Source organism: Macrotis lagotis, chromosome 2 (assembly GCF_037893015.1).
Source record: "Macrotis lagotis isolate mMagLag1 chromosome 2, bilby.v1.9.chrom.fasta, whole genome shotgun sequence".
In the NCBI taxonomy this organism is placed as follows: domain Eukaryota; kingdom Metazoa; phylum Chordata; class Mammalia; order Peramelemorphia; family Peramelidae; genus Macrotis; species Macrotis lagotis.
This window is the reverse complement of record NC_133659.1, coordinates 329,211,128-329,232,420: the sequence shown is the minus strand read 5'-3', so window position 1 is coordinate 329,232,420 and position 21,293 is coordinate 329,211,128. Positions and strand designations below refer to the sequence as shown.

Sequence of the window (21,293 nt, the reverse complement as noted above, 5' to 3'; positions counted from 1 at the left end):
CCTAGCCTTTTGCCAGCATCCCCCCTGTATCAGCAGCTAGTCCTAGAATGTTAGAATTGATTGCCAAAGGTCTTAGCATCTCCTCTTGAGCATCTCCTTTTCACATCAACCTGTAGATTTGGCTGCAACAACTAATTCACTTCAGAAAGGGATGACGAAAGACTTGAAGACTCTAGAGAACATGCTATAATAGAAACCAGTTGATGGGAATGAGAAATGTTCATCCTGGAGAAGAGAACATTTCAGAAGGACAGGATAATATTCTTTGAGTTTCTTAGGAGCCTTCCCATGGAAGAGGAATTAGATTTTTTTCTGTGTGGCTCCAGAAGGCAAAACAAGAAAATAGGTTCAGATTTTTATTCAGAATAAGGCAGAACTTCCTAACAGTTAAGGCTTTCAAATAAGGAAGTGGGTTGGTTTGTGAGGTCCATCACTGAAAGTGTTCAAACAGAAACAAGATGGCCATTTTTACAGAATGAATTCACACTTCCAGGTAGGGGGTCAGATTAAGTGTCCAACCTAAGGATCTATGACCCTCCAAATTTCAAGATTTTATGATTGTAGGTGGGCCTTCATCTGGGCCTAAGGTTTTAGGTGCTAGAGGAAGGCAGATGCCAAGGATTATTAATAGGCCCTACTTGATCAGCCCAGAGAGGGTGAATGTGATACAGGCACCAGGCACCATGGCCCGGGAGTATCTGACACCAGTGGGGGAGGGCAAGAAGAGAGGGAGAACCACTTGCCCAAAATAGATAGACCCCAGAAGCCTATATAGGAAGAGATCCTGCCTTGGAACTTAGCTTCCCTTGACCTCCTCTCTCTCACCCTCACAGAGCCTTGAGGGAGCTTGTGCTCCCCACTCCAATCAAGGTGAGTGGAACAGCCATCAGAGACTGGAGGAAGCAATTGAAGAAGGGCGGGGGAGGATCCTGGAGGATGGGGAGCCTAGATTGGGATCATAAAGGAGTCTCCCTTTATCCAGACTCATCTAGATGAAGAATGGAGCCGAAGGGACTCCAGATTCAATGAGCCTAAAAAAATACAGCCTAAAAAAATTCAGAAAGGAGAGGCAAAGGAAACAGAAAAACAAGGCAGTATGATGTAATGGAAAGGAGAGACTAGTTGGGTGTCAAGACAACTGGGAATACAATCTCAGTTCTACCACTAACTTGTGAAGGGGCAGGGGTGGTGGAGGCAGATTAGGTGATTTCAAAGGTTTCTTCTTATTTTTGCCTTCTGTGGTTCTGTGACTGGAACCAACAAGTACCCAGGCAGCAGAATGGTCTGAAAGGATATAGCTAGAGGAAAAGCATGATGCTCCAGAGAATGGCAAACTGGATTGAAAGAGGAGAAAAAGGATAGAGGGATATGGAAGGCTCTTTCCCAGTTGGGTCTTTAGATAGATGTACATCTGAGATTCTGTAGAAGGTTCAGAAAGGGCAGCAGTAGGTGTTCAGTATTAAAGAGCATCTCTGATCTGCTAAGTTTTCTCTTGTCCATCACCCTGGGCCCCCCCACAAACTCCCCAGGTCTGACTCTTGAGCTCTAAATAAATGTTGTGAAATAAGAGCTAGTCTGAAGTCTGAAGATTGTGGCTGGTTTCTGGCCATAGCTCTGTTATCAATTTGTTGGGAGGGCTTGCACAAGATCCTTAACCTCTTGGATCTCAGTTTCCTTTTTTTGTAAAGTAGGGGGCTTGGATGAGATAGCCCCCAAGGTCCCCTTGACCAACTGTGACATTCTGTGATTCTAAGTGATGTATGGGCCTGTGTGGGTGAGGATGGGGTTAAATAAAAGAGGGGATGGGGTGGAGTAGGTGAGCCCTCCCTACCTCTCCCTCTCTGGCTCAGATTCTCTGTGGATCCAGAGAAGGAGGGTGGAAGAGGGGACTGGAGATGGTGTTGGTAGCAGCTACGGCTGCAGAATTTGGGGGGAAGGCAGAATGCCAGGGGATATCAGGTCAAAAGTTTCAGACTGTGCCCCATCCATGCCAGCTGGCTGGGCCGGTAGGGTCCAAAGGGGCTGACTCACCTCAAGCATGCCCACAGACAAACTTGTTAAGCTTCCCAATTCAGGGCAGTCATCCAGTGCCCCAGCACCCACAAAGGGGAAGGTGGGAGCAGGAACAGCAGAGGGAGAAGCATAAGGAACTTGAGATCTTCGTTAATCCACTGGCCCCTTCCCCCCTTTCAGACTCCTGGGCCCTTTCTCCCCACAACCCCTCATCCTCCAAGAACAGCTTGGGGAAAAAAGGATGATAGAATCATGAGGATGGAGATGGGACTTTAGAGGCCATCCTATCCATCCCTCCATTTCACAAGTGAAAAAAAAAACGATACCCAAAAGTCAGGGTCACATAAGTACCGTGGTGGGATTAGAACCCAGGTTTCCCTGACTCCAAGCCTAATACACTCTCCAGTACAGTACAGTGCCTCTTCAAAATATGCTGGAAGGTGTGAAGGTCTTTTGGGGGACCTTCCTTCTCAGAGGTTCAGCACTTGCAAGAAACACTTGGAAGTCAGAACTAGAATGAGAGCTGGAAGGAGATCATCTAGTCCAACCACTACATTTTTCAAATGAGGAAACTGAGGCCCTGAAAAGGGCAATGATTTGCCTAAAATGTTGTGTTGGCAGCAGAGTCAAGACTAGAGCCCAAGTCTTTTCCTTAGTTTAGGGGAAGAAGGGAGCCCAGTTCCCAATACTCTGAGGAGCCATGAGATAAGGGTTGAAGACCACCTTTCTCTGAACCTTAATTGATTCCATAGATGGGTGGAGGAATAGAGGGAATGTGTGAATGAGGGAGGTGTCCTCTCCCAGCTGGAAAGGAACTCTTTCCACAGCATCGTGTTCTCAAACTCCTGGAATCTGCAGAGAATCCCTGCCCATCCTTTCCCCACCCAAGCTTCCTTGTTCTGTCCCTCACCAGATTGGAGGAAGGGGACTCAGGCAAATTCAGAAGCCGTACTAACATAATTACAACTGATAGGCTCAGGGCCGCTGATTTCCTTTCCCTTCTCCCTCTAAATCTTATGATGTCTCTGAACTACAGTTTTGGATAAAAGCTAGGACTACACTAAATCAACTCAACGTTTCCTTCTGTACTAAATTTTGTCACCCTTCAGAAAGGGCACCTCCATCTGGGCCTCAATTCCCTCATATGTAAAAAGGAATTTGTCCAGGATGACATCCGCCCGAATTTTCTTCCATTTTGAAGTATTTTCCCACCACCTCCATAATTGCTGTAGGCAGAAAGAGGGGAAGCCTTCCTGGGCCTGAGGAAGTGATGAAGAGCATAAACCTAGGGTTGCAAGGGACCTCAGAGGTCACCTAGTTAAGCACCTCACTGCAGATCAGAGGAAACTGAGAAAAGGTGAGTGACTTGTCCAAGGTCACACAGGAACCATTTCGAACTGAGATTCCAAGACTCCAAATTCAGCACGCTATGACCCCCTCCTGGGGTTAACAGGGATGGAGGAAATAGATCCCAAGGGCGAACTACATTTCCAGCCTCGGGGCAAGGTGTTTAGGCACAGTATTGGAAGCAACTGTAGTCCCAAACTGCCGGAGTGTGGGTCCCAAGGCAGGAGGGGTGAAGGAAAAGAGAGCACCTTCAGGTTAAAAAAGGAAAAAGAGTCTCCAAATGTTAAAGAAGTAAAGAGATGACAAAAAACATCTAAGAGCTGGGAGAGGGGGGCGTTGGGGCGGAGAGGGGCCCCGAACCCACGCCCCTCTGCATCCCCTCAGAAGCATCTGTAAGGTCTTATGTTGAGGTGGGGGGTGGTCTTAGGACTGGCAGTCATGAGGGCCAGGCTGACAGAACAGAGCCGGGCCGGGCCGGGTCAGGGGCGCGGAGCTGACCAGGGGCGCGGTGCTGGCCAGGGGCGCAGGCACACCGAGCTCCTTTCCAGGACCCGGCTAGCCTAGGAGCGAGGGAGTAGAAGGAAGGGAGACGAGGGCAGGGGGGCTACTGCGGGCCGGGAGGGGGGACTTGCTGCAGTCCGGGCGCCCTCTCTGCCTACTGAGCCCGGGGACAAGGCGCCCTCGGGACTCTCCTCCAGCCCATCCTGGGCAGCACCACCTCCGCGCCCTTGCTAGAACCGCGTTTGCGGTGCCCGCCCAGGCTCCTCCCCACCCCTCAGGGAGCCCTGGAGGGGCCAGGGCCCCCTCCTTTCCTCGACGCCCCGGGGCTGGGCCTTGGAGCGAGCCTGGCCCAGTGCCAGCCTGCCGCCCTGGCCCTCCCCGACGCGCACTGCAGCGTTGGTCATATGAGCAGGAACGCTGAGGGAGGCACTTTTTAATCTTTTCCGACTTGCTCGCCTAGCCCGCTCCGACCCGCACCGGCAGCATGTCCATCACAGACTTGCTCAGCGCAGAGGATATTAAGAAGGCGGTGGCAGCCTTTGCAGGTGAGCGGCTCCCTCCGCACCCCTCGCCAGCCCATCCCTCCCTAGCCAAGCCCCGGCTCCTGCCCTGGGGAGCCCGGGCATCCTGGCCCACGCAGCCCGGAGAGGGAAGGGACCTGGGCTGCAGCCTTGAGCGGGACTTTGGGAAGGGGGACCCGGAGGATGGACGTAGCGGTCCTCGGGACCAGGAGGACCCAGGAGTCCCCGGGAGCGCGATGGGCAGCTCCCCGCGGGGAGCTTCTGGTCCTCAGAAACTTCCCCACACTCTGGAGAAACTGAGCCCCGGGTGCCCGCTCATCCCGGGATGTCCGGGCTAGCTTGGCCAGGAGTCCAGGACGACTCTGCTCCAGGGGAAAAGGTGGGGACCCCCATCCCAGGAAGAATTCAGCCCGGATGAAGGAGCTAAGTGGATGTGGCGAGTTTTCATCTCCACCCAAGTTACATGGAGGAGACAATGTCCGGTCAGGGACCCGAACCCCTTCTCCTTTCTAACCATTAGAGGACCATTGTTCCCTCCATTTTTCCTCCATGCCTCTCAGTTCTTAGTTCTAGATATCTTCTCCTTTCCTGAGCTAGGTAATCTGGTCTACCAAATGCACAGAAAAGTGTTTTGGGGTTCACCTCTTGCACCCCCTCCCCAGCATCCCCTCTCTTCTGGACTGTCCAAGATTGGCAGGGAGGTGACCTTCCCAAACTCACTGGAGCTTTGAGCTCAGCTAACACATACAGCTGTTTTCTCAGCAGTCAACTTTTGGTCCAAAAAAAAAAAAGGACAGAAAATGGCTTAGGGGCTTTCCAAGTCTGTCCCCCTCTTTCTCTTCCCAAGTCTCCCCTGTATAGGACCCTTGAACCGTGTCCCTCATTCATGTCCGAATCCACCCACAACTTTCTCCTAGGACCCCTAACCCTTTTCTCTAAGTCACCCAGTTCAACCCTTTGCCCATCAGTATGCACCCTCTCCCAGCCATTCCAGGGGTGAAGAACAGGTCCAGAAGGTGGGCGCCTCTGCCCTAAGGTCCTGAGGGAACTGCTCTCCACTCTTCTCCTGTCCAATTTCCAGATCACATGATTGTGGCTAGCCTGATTTCTCTGGGGCCTCTTAAAAAGCCCTGTGAGTGTCTAGGGCAGTCAGGACCATGGTTGAGTCCAGGATGGGATGCCAAGAACCCCCACATCATCCTTCTCAGCATCATCTCCGAGCTTTACTCTTTGACCTTGAGAGAGTTGTTTGCCTTTTTTTTCTCTCCTGTTTTCCTCATTCCAGTACAGGAAACAAACTAAGAAGTCTTAACTCCTTCCACCCCACCCCAAAAGAGCCCTAGATTCTGATTCAGAGGTCTTGGGTTCAAATCTTGATCCTGTCACTTTCTAGCTATGTAACCTAACCTTGGGGAAGTCCTTTTACTCCCCTTGGACTGAAGACGAGTGGGAGGGACAGATGAGCCCTAAGTTTCTTTTCAGTCCTCAGTCTATGGCCCTCTGATCTTGCCCTCGGTCACCCCACCTCCGCCCATCCCCCAATATTTCACTGAAGTGAGATTCTGGAGGCAAAACTGTCTCTGGGTCTCCCCCCCCCCCTCCCCATCCATGCAGGGCACCCATCAGAGAGCAAGCCCCATTGCCTGGGTGAGCAGATCCTGCCTGCTACAGAACTGCCTCTTTCTCCTGCCTCCTCTCCTGATTAACTGCCCTGCTCCCTACAGCTGCCGAGTCCTTCAACCACAAGAAATTCTTTGAGATGGTGGGGTTGAAGAAGAAGAACAAACAGGATGTGGAGAAGGTGTTCCACATCCTCGATAAGGACAAGAGTGGCTTCATCGAGGAGGATGAGCTCAAGTGAGCTGGCCTGCCCCTCCCCCGTCCCCAGGGCTGGGAGGCATCTAAAGGGAGGTGGGGGCCAGTGAGGGTGGCAGGGGGCGGCTTCCCAGCTAGAGGCACCCATCAAAGACAAGCCTGGCTGCCTCCATCTGCACACTTTTCTGGCAACAATCAGCCCATAGCTACCAAAAGAGCCAAACCTAATGGCCTGGAGGACAAATGCTTCCTTTCCTTTCAGTTTCAGGGAAGTCTAGGGCCTTTGGAAGTGGGCAGGACTCCCTGGCTTAAGTTGAGGCATTTAATATTTCTAATGGAATGATGTTCAATAATTAAGCATTTCTGAGAGCGCCTGAGCATCAGGAGGGTCTCCCCTGAGTCCCAAGTCAGTTTCACTGTGTCAGGAACACCCACTCCCAGGCCCCTCACCAAAGCCCCTTGCTTTGAACCCCAACTTTGCTGCTTATCAGTTGGATGACCTTGGCTTTTTCACCTATAAAACGAGAGGAGTCACTGTAAAACGAAGGCCCCTTTGGCTCTCTTCTGACCACCACCATCAATCAGAGCTGGGTGAAGACGTAAAGGGTATTTAGCCTCATCCCTTCATTTTACTAATGATATATCTAAGAGAAGCTCATAGTGATTAAATGTTCTGTGCAAGGTCAGCCAGCTAAGAAGGCACATTGTTGGGAATGGAACCTAGACCTCCTCTCACAGGCTGTAGAACAAGGTAGCTTAACCTTGGCTCTGTGAACTTGAGATCATTTCAAAAATATATATTCTGATAGATAACTGGTTATGTTGCTTAAACTATGGTATGTAAGGGATGGGGGTGCCAGGCCTCTAAGAGCTGGGAGTGCAGGGATGAGGGTGCAAAAGTAGAGAGACCCTGCTGCCAAGGAATTTACATTCTACTGGAGGAAAAAAAAAGGTCTACATTACCCAGTTGTTATGGGGGGGGGTGGCTTCTTGGGGAAGCTAATACTAGAACTGAGCCATGATAAGAGCTAGAGATTCCAGGAGGCAGAAACAAGAAGGGACACAGGAGAACAAAGGCACCAAGGTGCGACATGGGGAATAACAGGGAGGGAAGTTTGGCTGGAGCAGAGAGCTTGAAGGGAGCTATGTTTAATTAGCCTGGATAGAAAGACTGGGGCCAGACCACATAGACTGTGAGTACCAAACAGAGATTTGTATATGATCCTGGAGACAACAGGGATGCTACTGAGGCTATAATTTAGAGAAGAAGGAAAGGGAAGATCAGAAAAAGGAAATGACCTACCCAGGTCATTTGCAGAAGCAGGACCAAAGTTGGGATCAAATCTCATGTTCCTTCTGCCTTCCCCTTCCATGCGTCTGGCATGCCTTCTTAGGGCCAAGACAACCTCAGCCTGACCCTTCTCTGCCTTTTCCTTGCTTTAGATTCATCCTGAAGGGCTTTACACCGGATGGCCGAGATCTTACTGACAAGGAAACCAAGACACTCCTGGCTGCTGGGGACAAGGACGGTGATGGCAAAATTGGGGCTGAAGGTGGGTAGTGATGGAGGGCACCATGCCTACCCAGGGGCTTTTATTTGTCCAGTACCCTTTTGGGAAAGAGAGGAGGTCCCTAAAGCAGAATTCTAAGCCCAAGGGGATAGATTTTCTTGTTCTCAGAGATCAGAGAAAGCAGAGGTATATCCTACTTCCCCATAGAAGCAGGGAGGGAGTGCCATGGTGAGGAGGGAAAATATTGGACTTAGGGTCAGATGTCTAGAACTGAAATCTGGTCCAATTCCACAACCGAACTCTGTGACCTTTGGCAAGTTACTTGCCCTCTCTGGTCTCGGTTTCCCCATTTCTAATACAAGAAGATGATTTCTGAGGTACCATCTACACAAACCTAACAACACATGACTTACTCCATGGGGTATTAGTTTATAAACTAATAAATGGAGCTCAGACTGGTTAAGTGAATTCCAGTTGTCATGTGGCAGAAATGCATTCAGGAGTACCCTATCTCCTAACTCCCAATTCATTGCATTGTCCCTTCCCCTACTCTGCCTCCCTTCGTTGTGCCTTTTTTGGTGTCTTTATCTTGACTGTTTCTGTGAGAAGTTGTTCCTTACTTTGATAGAAAGTGGGAAAGAAAGCCTGTCTTGACTTTGGTGTCCTATCTTCATTTTGGAGTGACCAGTAATTAGCAACTCTCCACTCCAAATTACAGAAACATTTTTACCTTCTTTCCCCTAATATCAGAATTAAAGAAGGGGAAAAATTAGGGCCAGCTAGGTGGTGCAGTGAATAGAACACTGGCCCTGGAGTCAGAAAGACCTGAGTTCAAATCCGACCTCAGGCATTTAATAATTGTCTAGCTGTGTGACCTTGGGAAAGTCACTCTTAACCCCATTGCCTTAAATAAATAAAATTTTAAAAAAAGAAATAGGAGAAAAATTTACTACCTGTGTGATTCTGAGTGAATGACAACTTTTGAATGCCTCAGTTTCCTCATCAGTCAAATGAGGACTCTGAACTTGATGACATTTCAGTGTGAAATTTATGACCTCCAGTAGAACTAGCTGCCAAGGAAAGCCATAGGCTTGGTGCCCACTTTTTTGATTATTTGGGTATTCAGGTTCCCTCCCTACTGTTCTAGGCTACCACAAAAACAAAACTAGCCCCAGTACCCCAGGTCCTCCTGTGACCCAAGCTCTGTCCATGTCACACTTCCTCCCTCTTTCATTTTCAGTCCATTTGGGCTCAAGAGGCTAGAGTGGTTGACTGGGCAAGAGTGGTTTCTGGTGCTACCTGAGAGAACACAGAGCAAGTGCTTGATCCATGCCCCCCCCCTTCCTCTGCTTTGATACTAAAGACTCATTAATCATTTGGTGACCAGGGTGAAATTCTGCCTTCTGCAGCTGCCCAGGATAATGAATCAAATATCCCTATCAGAGAAGCACAGAATGGTAGATCTGGGGGGTAGGGAAGAGGAAGGGTTGCTCAGAGATCATCTGGTCCAAATCTCTCTTTTTGGAGAGGGAAACTGAGGCCCAGGAGAAAGAAAGTGGTCTGCCTAAAGTTACAAAGCTAGAAAGTGGTAGGCAGTGTGAGGATTAGAATCCAGATCTTTTGACTCTCAGTTAAGTCCTCTCTCAATCATATCCTGCTGCTTCTCTCAAGTCATTTCTTCTCAACTTCCAAACTTTGGAGAGCATTTCAGGAGATGGAGATGTTTCCACATCCACAAGGGGATTTTCAGTGAGTTTGCTCTTTCTAGATCTTAAGTTTCTTCCCCTATAAAATGAGGGAATAGATCTAAATGACCTCTGATGACCCTCACAACTCTGAAATGATGCTTCCATGACTCTAGTTCCATCTTCCCCTTAATTTTCTAGAGGACTCAGGTTCCCTGGAAGACTCTGGAAGCTCAAGAACATGCTTCAGATCAGCATAGTAGAAGGAAAAGAAGGCTGAACTTAAAATCAGCAGCCCTGAATTCAAATCCTAACTCTACCTCTGTCTAATGTGTTTTGGGACAAGTTATTTAACCTTGGGCAAGCCAGGTAATCACTCTTTGACTCAGTTTCCTCACCTGTAAAATGATGAACTGGTCAACAGCTTCAAAGATCTTTCTAGCTCTAACTTTATGGCCCTATATTCCTAAATTATTTAACCTCTCTGAGCCTCAGTTTCCTCATCTGTAAAATGAGATGGTTGGCTAGCATGGCCTCTGAAGTTCTCCCTACTTCTAGAGTTATGATCCTTCAGGCTTCCTTGAGAGGAATGAGATTTCATCTTTTTTTTTTTAATTTGTGTCAGTGCCCTTGAGAAATCTTCTTCTTTTTGGAAGCAGCTGAATGGAAAATGGAGAGAGCAGTAAACTAGGGTCAGGAGGCACAGGTTCAAAGCCATTCTCTTCTAACTGGTTCTGTAACTTCTGGGTTTTTTACTTAAATGGCCTCTAAGGTCCCATTCAGCTCCAACTTTCAATAATTATATAAATGATCTAGCAGGTAGAAAGCTAGGTAAGCGGCAGACTAATTAGCATTCCCCCACTCCTCCCCTCACTAGCTTGGCTTGTGACCTTGGACAGGTGGTGCCCCCTCCTTTCCCCAATCCGTGACCCAGTTTCTTTAACAGAAGGGGAGGACAGACAGAGGAGGAGGAGGAGGAGGAGGAGGAGGAGGAGGAGGAGGAGGAGGAGGAGGAGGAGGAGGAAAGGACACATAGATAGGATCCATGATGCTCCTCAGTTCTTTGAAACCCCAATTCCTACAAATAACTCCTCTAAATCAAGGGCTCATCTCTATTCAGAGGTCATTTCCAGGACTTTGAAAGTCATTTACAGACACATCTTAGCAGTGAATTCCCACAGCCTGGGTGCTGAGTTAATAACTATAGTTAGCTCCTAGTGCCCACCAGGAACCTTCACAATGCCCTTTACAATGATCTCATAGGAGCTTCACAACTACCCTGGGAGGTAGATACTTTTAATGTTCCCATTTTACATTTAGGAAAACTGAGCCAAATAGAGGTGAAGTGACTTGTTTGGAAATGTTGGGGGCAGGGAAGACTTTCTTGCTTCGGCAGCTAATGAGAGCCTGAGGCTGGGTTGGAATTCAGGTCTTCCTGACTCCAGACCCAACAGTCTAGCCAAGGGCACTACCTAGATGCCACAGAAAGGACATAAGGCAGTTACAAACACAGTTTCATGGGAACTGGCTAAAGGGATCTCTGAGATCCTTCCTGACAATGAGATTCTGAGAGGGGGGAAGGAAAGAAATCCATGTGACTGTGGTTTGTAGTTAAACCCTTTGACTCTATGATAAATAGCAAGAGAGATAATGCCTTGGTTGTGAGTATGCTATAAATCCTGAGAGAGACAGACAGACAGAGACAGAGAGAGAGAGAGTGAGACACAGAGACAGACAGAGAGAGACAGAGAGAGGACAGATGCAGAGGAGACACAAAGAGAGACAGAAAAAGAGGAACAGAGCCAGAACGAGGAGAATATTCCCATAGGATCTTTGTGTCCTGGCCCCCTTTGCCAATGAGTCTGATGAAGTCTATGGACCTCTTTTCAGAATCGTACTTTTAAATAATTGAAAGAAATATTCCATTTCAGTTAGAGGTCAATGAAAGTAAAGTTACTGTTTTTTTCTCCCTTCCAAGATCATAGATCCCTTGAAATCTATCTACAGATTCCTTGAGGGTCTATGGACCCCAGGTTAAGAGAGACCGAGTGGCTTGTCCAAGGTCACACAGGTTCTGACTGATCAGTACAGTATTCAGATTCTTGTCCTTGGACTCCAGATTGAGCCTTCTTTTCAAAGTATCCTGCTCCTTTCTTTTATAATCTCACAATCACCCATGAGGTGGTCAGGGGCTGGGAAGCTTATACCCATTTAGCAGATAATAACATGAAGACACAGACAGCAAAGTCAAAAGATTTCTCCAAGGTCACACAGTCAAACCAGAAGTGAGGCCAGAATTCAGATCCCCTGACTCCTTTATGCCTCCCACTGAGGCAGAACCTAAATTGGAGAGTTATTAATGGTTTAAGGGCAGAGTTGGTAGCTCATTCTTATTCCCAGGTGGACCTGCATTCAAGACATCTTGTCTCTGCACCAGAAAAGATGTAGCTGTGGGAGCTGAAGATATCATTATGTAACTTGCCTATGGTTAAAAAGGAGCCCAAGTTAGGAGGAATGAAGACACTTTCTCTTTCCTTATTACTTCCTCCCTCCCCTCCAAATAATTAAGCTAATGGAGTCATTTGTCTTGGGGCACAGGGAACCTCACAGGTTTGTCCCATCAGAAGCCAGAGCAGCAATAGAGGATTGCCATTACCGTTCTAATTATTTTGATCTTGCCACTGTCTTGGGTAGACACAGTCTCTTCTGCTTCTTTTGGAATAATCCTTGTTTGTGGTGGTGCTCACTGACATTTAAACATCACACCTCCATTCATTTTTAGCCTCACAATTAGGTTGGGATTCTATGAATATTCCTGGCCCCATTTTGCAGATAAGAAAACTGAAGTTCAAAGAAGGTTAATGACTTTCCCAGGGTCACACAGCTAGAAAATGGTAGGAGTTGGATGTCAAGACTACTAACCATGGTACAACACTGCATCTCAGGAGGAGGAAATACTCCCCTTTCTGTAGTTTTCTATGATTCACAAAGGACTTTTCTTACAGTGGTAATCATGCAACATAGAAGTAATATAAAAACCATAGCTAGCATTTATAAAGTAACTTAAGGTTTGCTAGTGCTTCCCATGTGTTCAATTTGATCCCCATCTTCCTGGGAGATAGGAGTTATTACCCTCATTTGACAGAGGAGGAAACTGAGAGAGCAATTTAGTGACTTACCCAGCATCATGCAGTGAATGGCTAAGGGGTGACTTGATTCTCCCCATCCAATTCACAAAGCTTTCTCAATAGGATTTTGGCATAGTTGTTGAATATGGTCACGGATGATTGAACTCAAAGAAATGGCCTTATCTTGGAAAAAGAATTATATCAAATCATTGATTTTGAATGGGAAGGATCCCTCAATGAAAGCTAGTCAAACCCCCTCATTTGGCAGATGAGGAAAAAGAAGTTCATTTGGACCCATTCTTACCGACTTCAAGTCCAAAGCTTATAGCCACTAGACCACAAAATGGTAGAACTAACCCTTCGAACCCATCTTTCTATCAGGGTCTTGTGGGAAAATCACCCAATTTGGAGTCAGGATGTGACAGAAATGTAGACTTCAGAAGTCTCTTATTTTACCAATGAGGAAACTGAGGTATGCATAGTTTTATTTGAGGTCACAAAAGTTGAAAGTACCTGAAGTTAGATATGAACCCAGGTCTTCTCTTTCTACCATAAGCTGTGCGATCTTGGCTAAAGCACTTTACCTAAATATCACTTTGCCTTATCTGTCAAATGAGAGGTTTGGATCAGTTGATCTCAAAGGGAGCTTCCAGTTGTGTCTAATATTTTATCAATGAGGAAACTGAGGCTAAGGAGGAAAGTAACTCACCAAGGACTTCTAATGCCAAATATAAAGCATTTTACTCTAATCATATAAATGTTCCAATATTTTGTAGGAAACAGTAATGGAAAGTTGCATAACCCTTCTGCCCAGCAATCAGAGCTTAGAGATTTACCAGATATGAATCCCTGGATGAGTCACTAGGGCCCCGGTTTGCACATCTTATATATGGGGAAATCAGGAGATAAGCCTAGACAGCTTGAATCTCAGCTCAGAATCCATGATCCTGGGATCCTAGGACTCAGATAAATGGGCACCTTCCCAGCCTCTCATTCAAAGTCCCTTCTCCTTTTGCTTCTAAGCCATCACTTTCAACTAATCCATCTATCAATAGTGTCTAAATTTGTCAGATCTGCACAGACTCACATGAGGACACATAAAATTAGGCTAATTTTCATTTCCTGAGGGACAGCAAAGGACAGCCTTATGATCCTCCTCCTCCTCCTCCTCCCTCCTCCTCCTCTTTCCCCTCCTTCTCTTCCACCACCTCCTTCCTTCTGGGCCTTTATTGATTGGTAGGCTGAGGGTGTGGGGAACATAGTCCAGGAAAGGAGAGGTCTAGAGGCCTTCTGGGAACTCAAGAAGACTGCAGACAATGGTTCTCAGGTTTACTAAGGGATGGCTAAGTGCTTAGTCGATTTCCCCGAAGGAAAACTTGCCCACAGCCTGTAATGATATAGAATAATCACCGCATATAATATTTATTCTGTATAGCTCACAAGAAAAGCAGCCTTGGATGGGATATAAGCCAGTTTCAGAGTGAGGAAGACCTAGGTTTAAATCAGGCTGTATGACCCTGGGCAAGTCACCTAACTTCTCAGTATTTCCAAGCAACCTTCCAAGACTTTTAGATGCAAAAAAAAAGGGGGGGACTTACCTGCTTTGGTCAAAAGGGTTTCCTTCACCAAGAAAATCACAGGACCACCCCCTCCCCCCAAAAAAGGTTCACCATAATATACTGGCAGTTTATTCTTATGTCAGGAATTTATAAGATTTTATGCAAAGCAATATCTTTTACATCTCCGTGGGCTTTCATAAATGTTTTCTCAACTGGATCCAGTGGACCATAGTTAGAATCTGTCTTGTCACATGTTATCTGTGTGATATGGGAGTATCCTCGGGCCTCTGTTTCCTCAGCTAGAAAATGAAAGAATTGGTCTGTATGACCTTCAGTGTGAATCAATGATCCATTCACCCCACAGTCTATAAGGTAGCTAGCTCTATTCAGATCTGTGATTTCCTTCAGGGAGGGAACTCATGCTAAGGAAATTTCCTCCTGAGATGCAATTTGGTAATTTACCTGCAACTTAGAGTCCCAGAGAATTACCTGAGGTCATGTTTTCTTTACTTTATCCTTACAACATCTCAGGAAAAGAAATTCTATTATAATCCCCATTTTTCAGATGAAGTTAAGGTTAAATGACCCAAGAGAAGTATCCTATCTAGGTTTTCCTGCCTCTGAAGAAAGATGTGCTTCTGTTTATGCCACTGACTCTCCTGGGAGAAAGACAGGAAGGGTTATTAACCTATTGCTGTGTGACTTTGGGCAAATTGCTTTCATTTTCTGGGCCTCCAGAGTCACTTTCACTTTCTGAACTATATCACAGTGGCTCATTAATTAAGGTTTCCAAAGTGTTTTTCTCAAAGGGATGCATGAAGGTAAGAAGTGGGTCTATTACTGTCCTCATTTTACTGACAAAGAAACTGAGGCTCAGAGGTTAAGTGATTTATTCAAGGTTTCACAGCTAATAAACATCAGATTCTAAAGTCTGATACAATGTCATTCCGTAACTTTTCCACCAATAACCAGAAGGCACATAGGGCTTTCAAAGGCTTACTCAGGTTAGTTTGCTTGGTCCTCATACAGCTCCAAGGGGTAGGTACCACAGTCATGACTATCCATCCTCTGTTTGATTTCTAAGTCACTAAATAGCTGAGTGATTTGATCAGGATCACAAACCTGAGCCTGGAATCCCTAATTTCTGAATTTAGTATTGAGGTTCTTTCTATCACCCCACCAATTTGTCAATCAGTCAGTAACTGAGAGAATCAGATCCCACTCTATCGTCAGTGCTGATAACACTGTCACATAATAGAGGCTTAATAAAAGTTTACTGACTGGCTCACTACTCTGGGTCAGCTACTTTATTAGTCACCAGAGCCTCAAAACAAAACAGTTCCTTGCTTAAGCAACTCACAGTCTCTCAGGAAAGACAAAATATATTGTATAAAACAAGGGAATTTCATTTGACATTTATAAGCATACTACATTAAAGGATTTAGGAATATGGTATCATTTGGTCTCTGTTGGAAGGGATCTCAGAGACCAGCTGCCTCACTTTACAGATGAGGAAATGGAGTTAAATGATTTACTCAGTAAGTAAGGATCTCTGGCAGGATTTGAATTGAGGGCCTCCTGACTCCAAGCCCTGCACTTTATCTATTATGGCTCTAATTGCCTTGTGAAATCATCTAGAAAATAAATCCAGAGTAACTTTGGGGGACAAGGCACTAGTATCAGTGAATGTGTTCATGTGGAATGTGAGAACTGAGATGAATCTTGAAGGGAAGGAGGGGGTCTAAGAGGCAGAAAGGAAGACAGAGAGCTTTCTTTGAATAGAGACTGGGCTGTTTATGAGACAGGAATGGTGTGTTGCATATAAGTGAGATTAGGAAGAACAGTTTGGCTGGATTGTAGAGTATGTGAAGGGGTGTGATGAGAAATTGGGTTGGAAAGGTAAATCAAGGCTAGATTATATAGAGGTCCTATTGCCAAACTGAGAAGACTTATTTGACACTAGAGGTAATAATATTAAAGTTGATTGAATGGGGAGAAAGCTGTAACATCATCAAGCTCCCTACCACTCCACTCTTAGCTCCTTGAGTTTCATCCAGCATCTACCAGAATTGCATTTTTCTTTGCTATTAATCTTGTCTGTGTATAACAATCTGCTTGATGCAGCCCACTTCCATGAAAAGAAGATATTGTCTATTAGCCAACAACTTTTGGTCTGCTTCTGGATGGGGAGAATCCTTTGTTTATTGCCTTTGATGAATTCCCCAGTTCCCCAAGAATATCTACCTACTCATACCTAGAGACTGATGGTTAATAGATTGCTGTTGACTTGAAGGGAGTTCTCTAATGATGCGCCACAGGGCTCTAGCCTTGATCTTATTCTATTAAATAACACAAGGCTTAAGGAACTAGTTTATGCTTTGGAGGATACAATCAAAATTCAAAAGAATTTCAATAGGCTGGAATAATGGGATGAATATCAAATGAGAAAAATTTTAAAAATAAATGTAAAGTCATGTGCTTAGGTCCAAAAGACCAATCGTCAGTATAGAATTGGTGAGACACAGCCATGTGGAAATAAAGTCTGAGCAGTTGAGTGAACACCTTCAGTGTATGTCAGTAGTATGATATGGAAGTTCTCTCTTCCCCCCAAAAAATTACTGATTCCTTTTTAGGTTGAACTAGCAGAAGTTTAGCCTTAGAAACAGGAATATGATAGATATCCATCCTCTACCCTGCCCAGGCTATATCTGGAATATTGTGAACAGTTCAGGACACTAGGAGCATCATTGAATAACTAGAGAAGAGGATGACCCATCTTGGACCCATATCTCATGTGAATTGGTTAAATGAACTGGGTAGTATTTGTCCTGGGAAAGGAAAAGATTTGAGGAAGATAGGATCATTGTAACCATAACTTCCACACACTCGATTTCATTCTGGCCTCTTGAGATGCCAAGATGACAAATCCCTCGTTCTAATAAAATCCTAAAGATAATGATCATAAGTTTCTTGAAGGCAGGAATTATTTAACTCAATTCTGTTATTAAGATCATCTACATCTTTGCCAAGATAACCCCAATAAGGGTCACAAAGAGTTGGATACAACATATATGTATGAGCATGACATGGCATCACCTCCCTGATGTTATGAGCTTCTCAAATGGAGAACAAACAACATCCATAAACAATGTATGTGCACAAATGTGTATATGTATGTATGCATTTATGCATTTGTGTAAATGGATAGCTGGATAGAGTACTGGTCTTAGAGTCAAGAGGACAGGAGTTCGAATCTAGTCTCAGCCACTTGATACTCCCTAGCTGTGTGACCCTGGGTAAGTCATTTAACCCAGATTATCTCTAATCCAGGGTCATCTCCAGCCATCCTGATTCCTATCTGGTAACTGGATCCAGATGGCTCTAGAGGAGAAAGTGAGGCTGATGACTTAGCATAGTCCCCCTGACTCCAGTCTAATTCATGAGCATGTCATGGCATCACCTCCCTGGTGTCATAGGCTTCTTAAATGGGAAACAAACAACATCAACAAACAATGTATGTGTATGTGTGTATACACTACATATAATATGTAGAGAGACATGTTTATGTATAGCATGTTGAAGGTGGTTTTGTGTGTGTGTATGTGTGTGTGTAGTATCTCATATATACTAAGGGCTTCACTTCATTTCAGCAAGTAGGTCTCCTCTACACAGCCTGCACAGCAAGAATAATCATACGAAAGAAAATACAAATGCATTCTGGAAATTAATCCAATTTGATTTATAGAACCATAAAATGTTGAGCTTCCAGAGACTTTGAAGCTATCCAGACCAAATCCCTCAATTTTCAGAGGAAGAAATCATGATCCAGAGAGGTCAAATGAGGTCCTATAGATTTGAAGGGTGATATTTGAGATCCTCAGACTTCAGAATCAGTAATAGTTCCATGGCACCACACTCAACATGCATTTATTAAGCACCTACTATTTAACCAGGCACTGTGCTAGATGTTGGGAAAATATATAAAATAAAATTATGCCAGTCCTCAAAGAGGTTATATTCTATTTGAGAAAATTTGTAGTTAGATGCCCCAGAATAGACAGCAATGTAGACTACATATTCATATATCATATAGGACATTGGGATCCATTCCGATATTATCAAAGGGAGAGCTAACCTAACCTTCCAAATGAAACATTATAAAAGAGATGCTTAGAAATGGTCAACAGAGACAGCAGATGACAAAGGAGTTGCCATTTGAATAAGATTTGCAAGTATTAGTGGCAATTCAATAGATGGAGAAGAGGTGAGAAAATAAAGGGATGAATGTGAACAAAGGGCAGAAGAAGGATGTGGGAGTGAAAGTGGGGTTAGGAACCAGGGAATACTTCACCTTGGCTGAGTATGGAATGCACTGAGGAGAGGAGTAGGAGATCATTGGTTTTAAGTCTAAGAGGGACTCTAGAGACTAATCCAATCTTCTTCAGATAAGGAAACTGAGGTTAAGAGTGGAACCATGGAACCAGAGATGATAGAGTCAGAGACCTAGAACTGGAAAGAATGTTTCCCACCACCACCAACAGGTCATCTCATCTGAGTTCCTCATTTGCAGAAAAGGAAAATGAGTTCCAGAGAGAGAGAAAGGTCATACACCCCCTAACATAGGTGATCATAGATGTGGGCATGGAAAGACCCTCAGGATCCATCTAGTCCAACCTCCTTATTAAAGATGAAGAATTTTAGACCAAGAGAAATCAAGTTCAATTTGCCCATACTAGTGAGATTACAATGGCCAGACCTGATTTTTCTATGGATAAACAAATGGTAATGGATGACATTGCCATAGGGGAAGAACATAAAAGGGAAGAGATCTGAAAAGAGAAACTCACCTTAAAAGGTTGGGGAAAAGATTCAGAGCCATTTAAAAACACAGAAGGAAAAATTAGAGAGCAGAAAGAAATGAAGTTTGCCTCTGCAAACAAGTAGGGAAGTATCCAGAAAAGGGGAAGAAGGGATGAGGATCAACAATGTCAGATGGGCTTAAGAAGGATGAGGAGTATTTTTAAGACAATTGCATTTGGTGATCGGAAAGTTATTGATGATCTCAGAGAAAGTGGAAACAAAAGTCAAGATGATGGCTCTGGAGATGGAGGACCTGAGTTTGAATCCCCCCCTGGGCTTTTTACTGCTTCTGTGACCTTGCCTCTCTAGGTTCCAGTTTCCTCATCCGAAAAAAAAAAATGAGAAGACTTAGTGACCTCAAAGGTCTTCTCCAGCTTTAAACCTATGGCTCTTTGATTTCCTCCTGCCCTCATCCTCTAGGTCCAGGTTTGAAATGACTATGCAGTATAGTGGACTTGAGAGTTAGGAAGAAGGGGAAGCTCAGGGTGGGCAGCAAAGTTTCATTAGTAAGTGCAGTAATTGGATACCAATGGATACCCAACCTGGGCCAGGCCCTGTGAAGAATGCAAAGAAATAGCCTGTCCTCAAGGAATTTCTAATCTGACTGGGGAGTCATGAAGTAAACACAAGAGATATTGAATAGCAAGTTAAGAGTTAAAAAGGCAGCAAGGAGACAGGATCAGAAACGTAATGTTGCAGCAGATGTCTGGGACGTGACAAGTGAACAGGGCTGGCATCATTTCTGTCCGCTCAGAGGAGAGAGAGAGCACAAGGTAGCTAGCAATTGGTCAAGAATGTCTTCCTGGAGAAGGGAGACCCCCAGAGTTGTGGATGGTAGAAGAGAACTCAGTCTTTACCAGAACCAAATCCCTCATTTGACAAATGGGGAAACTGATTCCAAAGATGTTCAACAACTTGCCCAAGGTCACACCGTAGTGAGTGATTAGAAGCCAGGTCTCTTGTCACATGCTTTTGATTGAGGTTGAGTACAGTGTTTTAGAAATGAAAGAGCCCTTATAGACCAACCCTTTCAGATTGTAGACGACTTATTTTGTAGATTGATGAATTAATTTGCCATTGGTCACATGGATCATAAGCATCAGAGCTAGGATTTGTTAAAGAACAACAAAATTTTTGTTGCTTTGCCATTTTAGACTCTCCATGACTCCATTTGAGGCTTTCTTGGTAAAGATACTAGAGTGATTTGCCATTTTCTTCTCCAGCTCATTTTACAGATGAGGAAACTGAGACAAACAGGGTCAAATGACTTGGTCAGGGTCTAGTAACTGTGAAGACAAAAAAAGAGAAGGCCCAGTCTTTGCCTAGTAAGTAAGTGTTTGAGGCCAGATTGAGTTCAGAAAGATGAGTCTTCCTGACTTAAGGCTGGACACTCTGCCCACTTCTCATCTGGAGCTGGGAGAGACCAGATGTCTGCCAGTCCAATCCCCTTGCTTTGCAAATGAAGAAACAGCCCAGGGAGAAGTGACCAGTCCAAGATCACTCAGGTCATATTCTGCAGAGCACATATTTGTCAGAGGATCATTGACTTGGAGCTCAAAGGAACCTTAGAGATCCTCTAATCCAACCTCCTCAAAACTCAGTCTCAGAGAAGTTGTTATTTGCCCAAGGTCACCCAGGTATAAAGTAGCAGAGCTGGTAACTGAACTCAGTTCCTCTGATTACCAATCCAAAGCTCTTTCCCCGTGTCAATAGCAATTCCTAAGCTGGACCTGGAGCTTTGGAATAATGTTTGAGGGTCACTCCTTCCCCACCATTTTTTTGCAAACAGGAGTCCATGAGACCTCTGACCTTCAGATCATGGCCAGGTCTGTCCATGTGCAGTGTGCACCACAGGATTAGAATTCAAGTCTCAGTCCTAGGCTCTGCCTCACCCCTTCAACAACATCCCTTGGATTCATTCCCTTTGTTTCTCCTCTGCCCATTCCCCATTGTTCTTATTGCTTCTTACAGAATTCACAACTATGGTGGCTGAATTATAAACGGCTCTGCCCACCCCAGGCCCTTCAACTGCCCCTGAACGACCGGATTCCAGTCGTCTCCTGCCGACCTCCTTGGTTTCTCTCCTTTTTATTTATGCTATTTTTTACTCCAACTGTTCCCTGCAGCCCTGTAACTCTATCACTACTCTGGAAAACGCTGGTAGAAACAATAAAGGTCAAATCCACCTGACTCCTGATACTCCGATGAGCCAACCTTCTCTTGCTTCACATAGGGTTTGCTTTTGGTTTGGAGAGGCAAGTTTCTTTGGGGAGAAGGGAGGGATGGTGGGGAATGGTGTGGAATGGCAAGACTCACCATCAAAATAATTCAGGTTTTGCAAGATCCCTCATGT

At 45.2% G+C, this 21,293-nt stretch overlaps 2 protein-coding genes across 3 annotated transcripts in view; one reads left to right on the top strand and one right to left on the bottom strand.

Moving 5' to 3' along the window:
- NCF4 (neutrophil cytosolic factor 4) overlaps window positions 1–21,293 on the bottom strand; it is a 169,622-nt gene that overhangs the window by 102,406 nt on the left and 45,923 nt on the right. The window lies entirely within an intron of this gene.
- Window positions 794–21,141, top strand: PVALB (parvalbumin). The gene is made up of 5 exons (XM_074226838.1): window positions 794–870; window positions 4,322–4,406; window positions 6,107–6,239; window positions 7,641–7,750; window positions 20,912–21,141. The coding sequence occupies exons 2-5, from the start codon at window positions 4,346–4,348 to the stop codon at window positions 20,938–20,940; spliced, it is 333 nt and encodes a 110-aa protein (XP_074082939.1). The 5' UTR covers window positions 794–870; window positions 4,322–4,345; the 3' UTR covers window positions 20,941–21,141.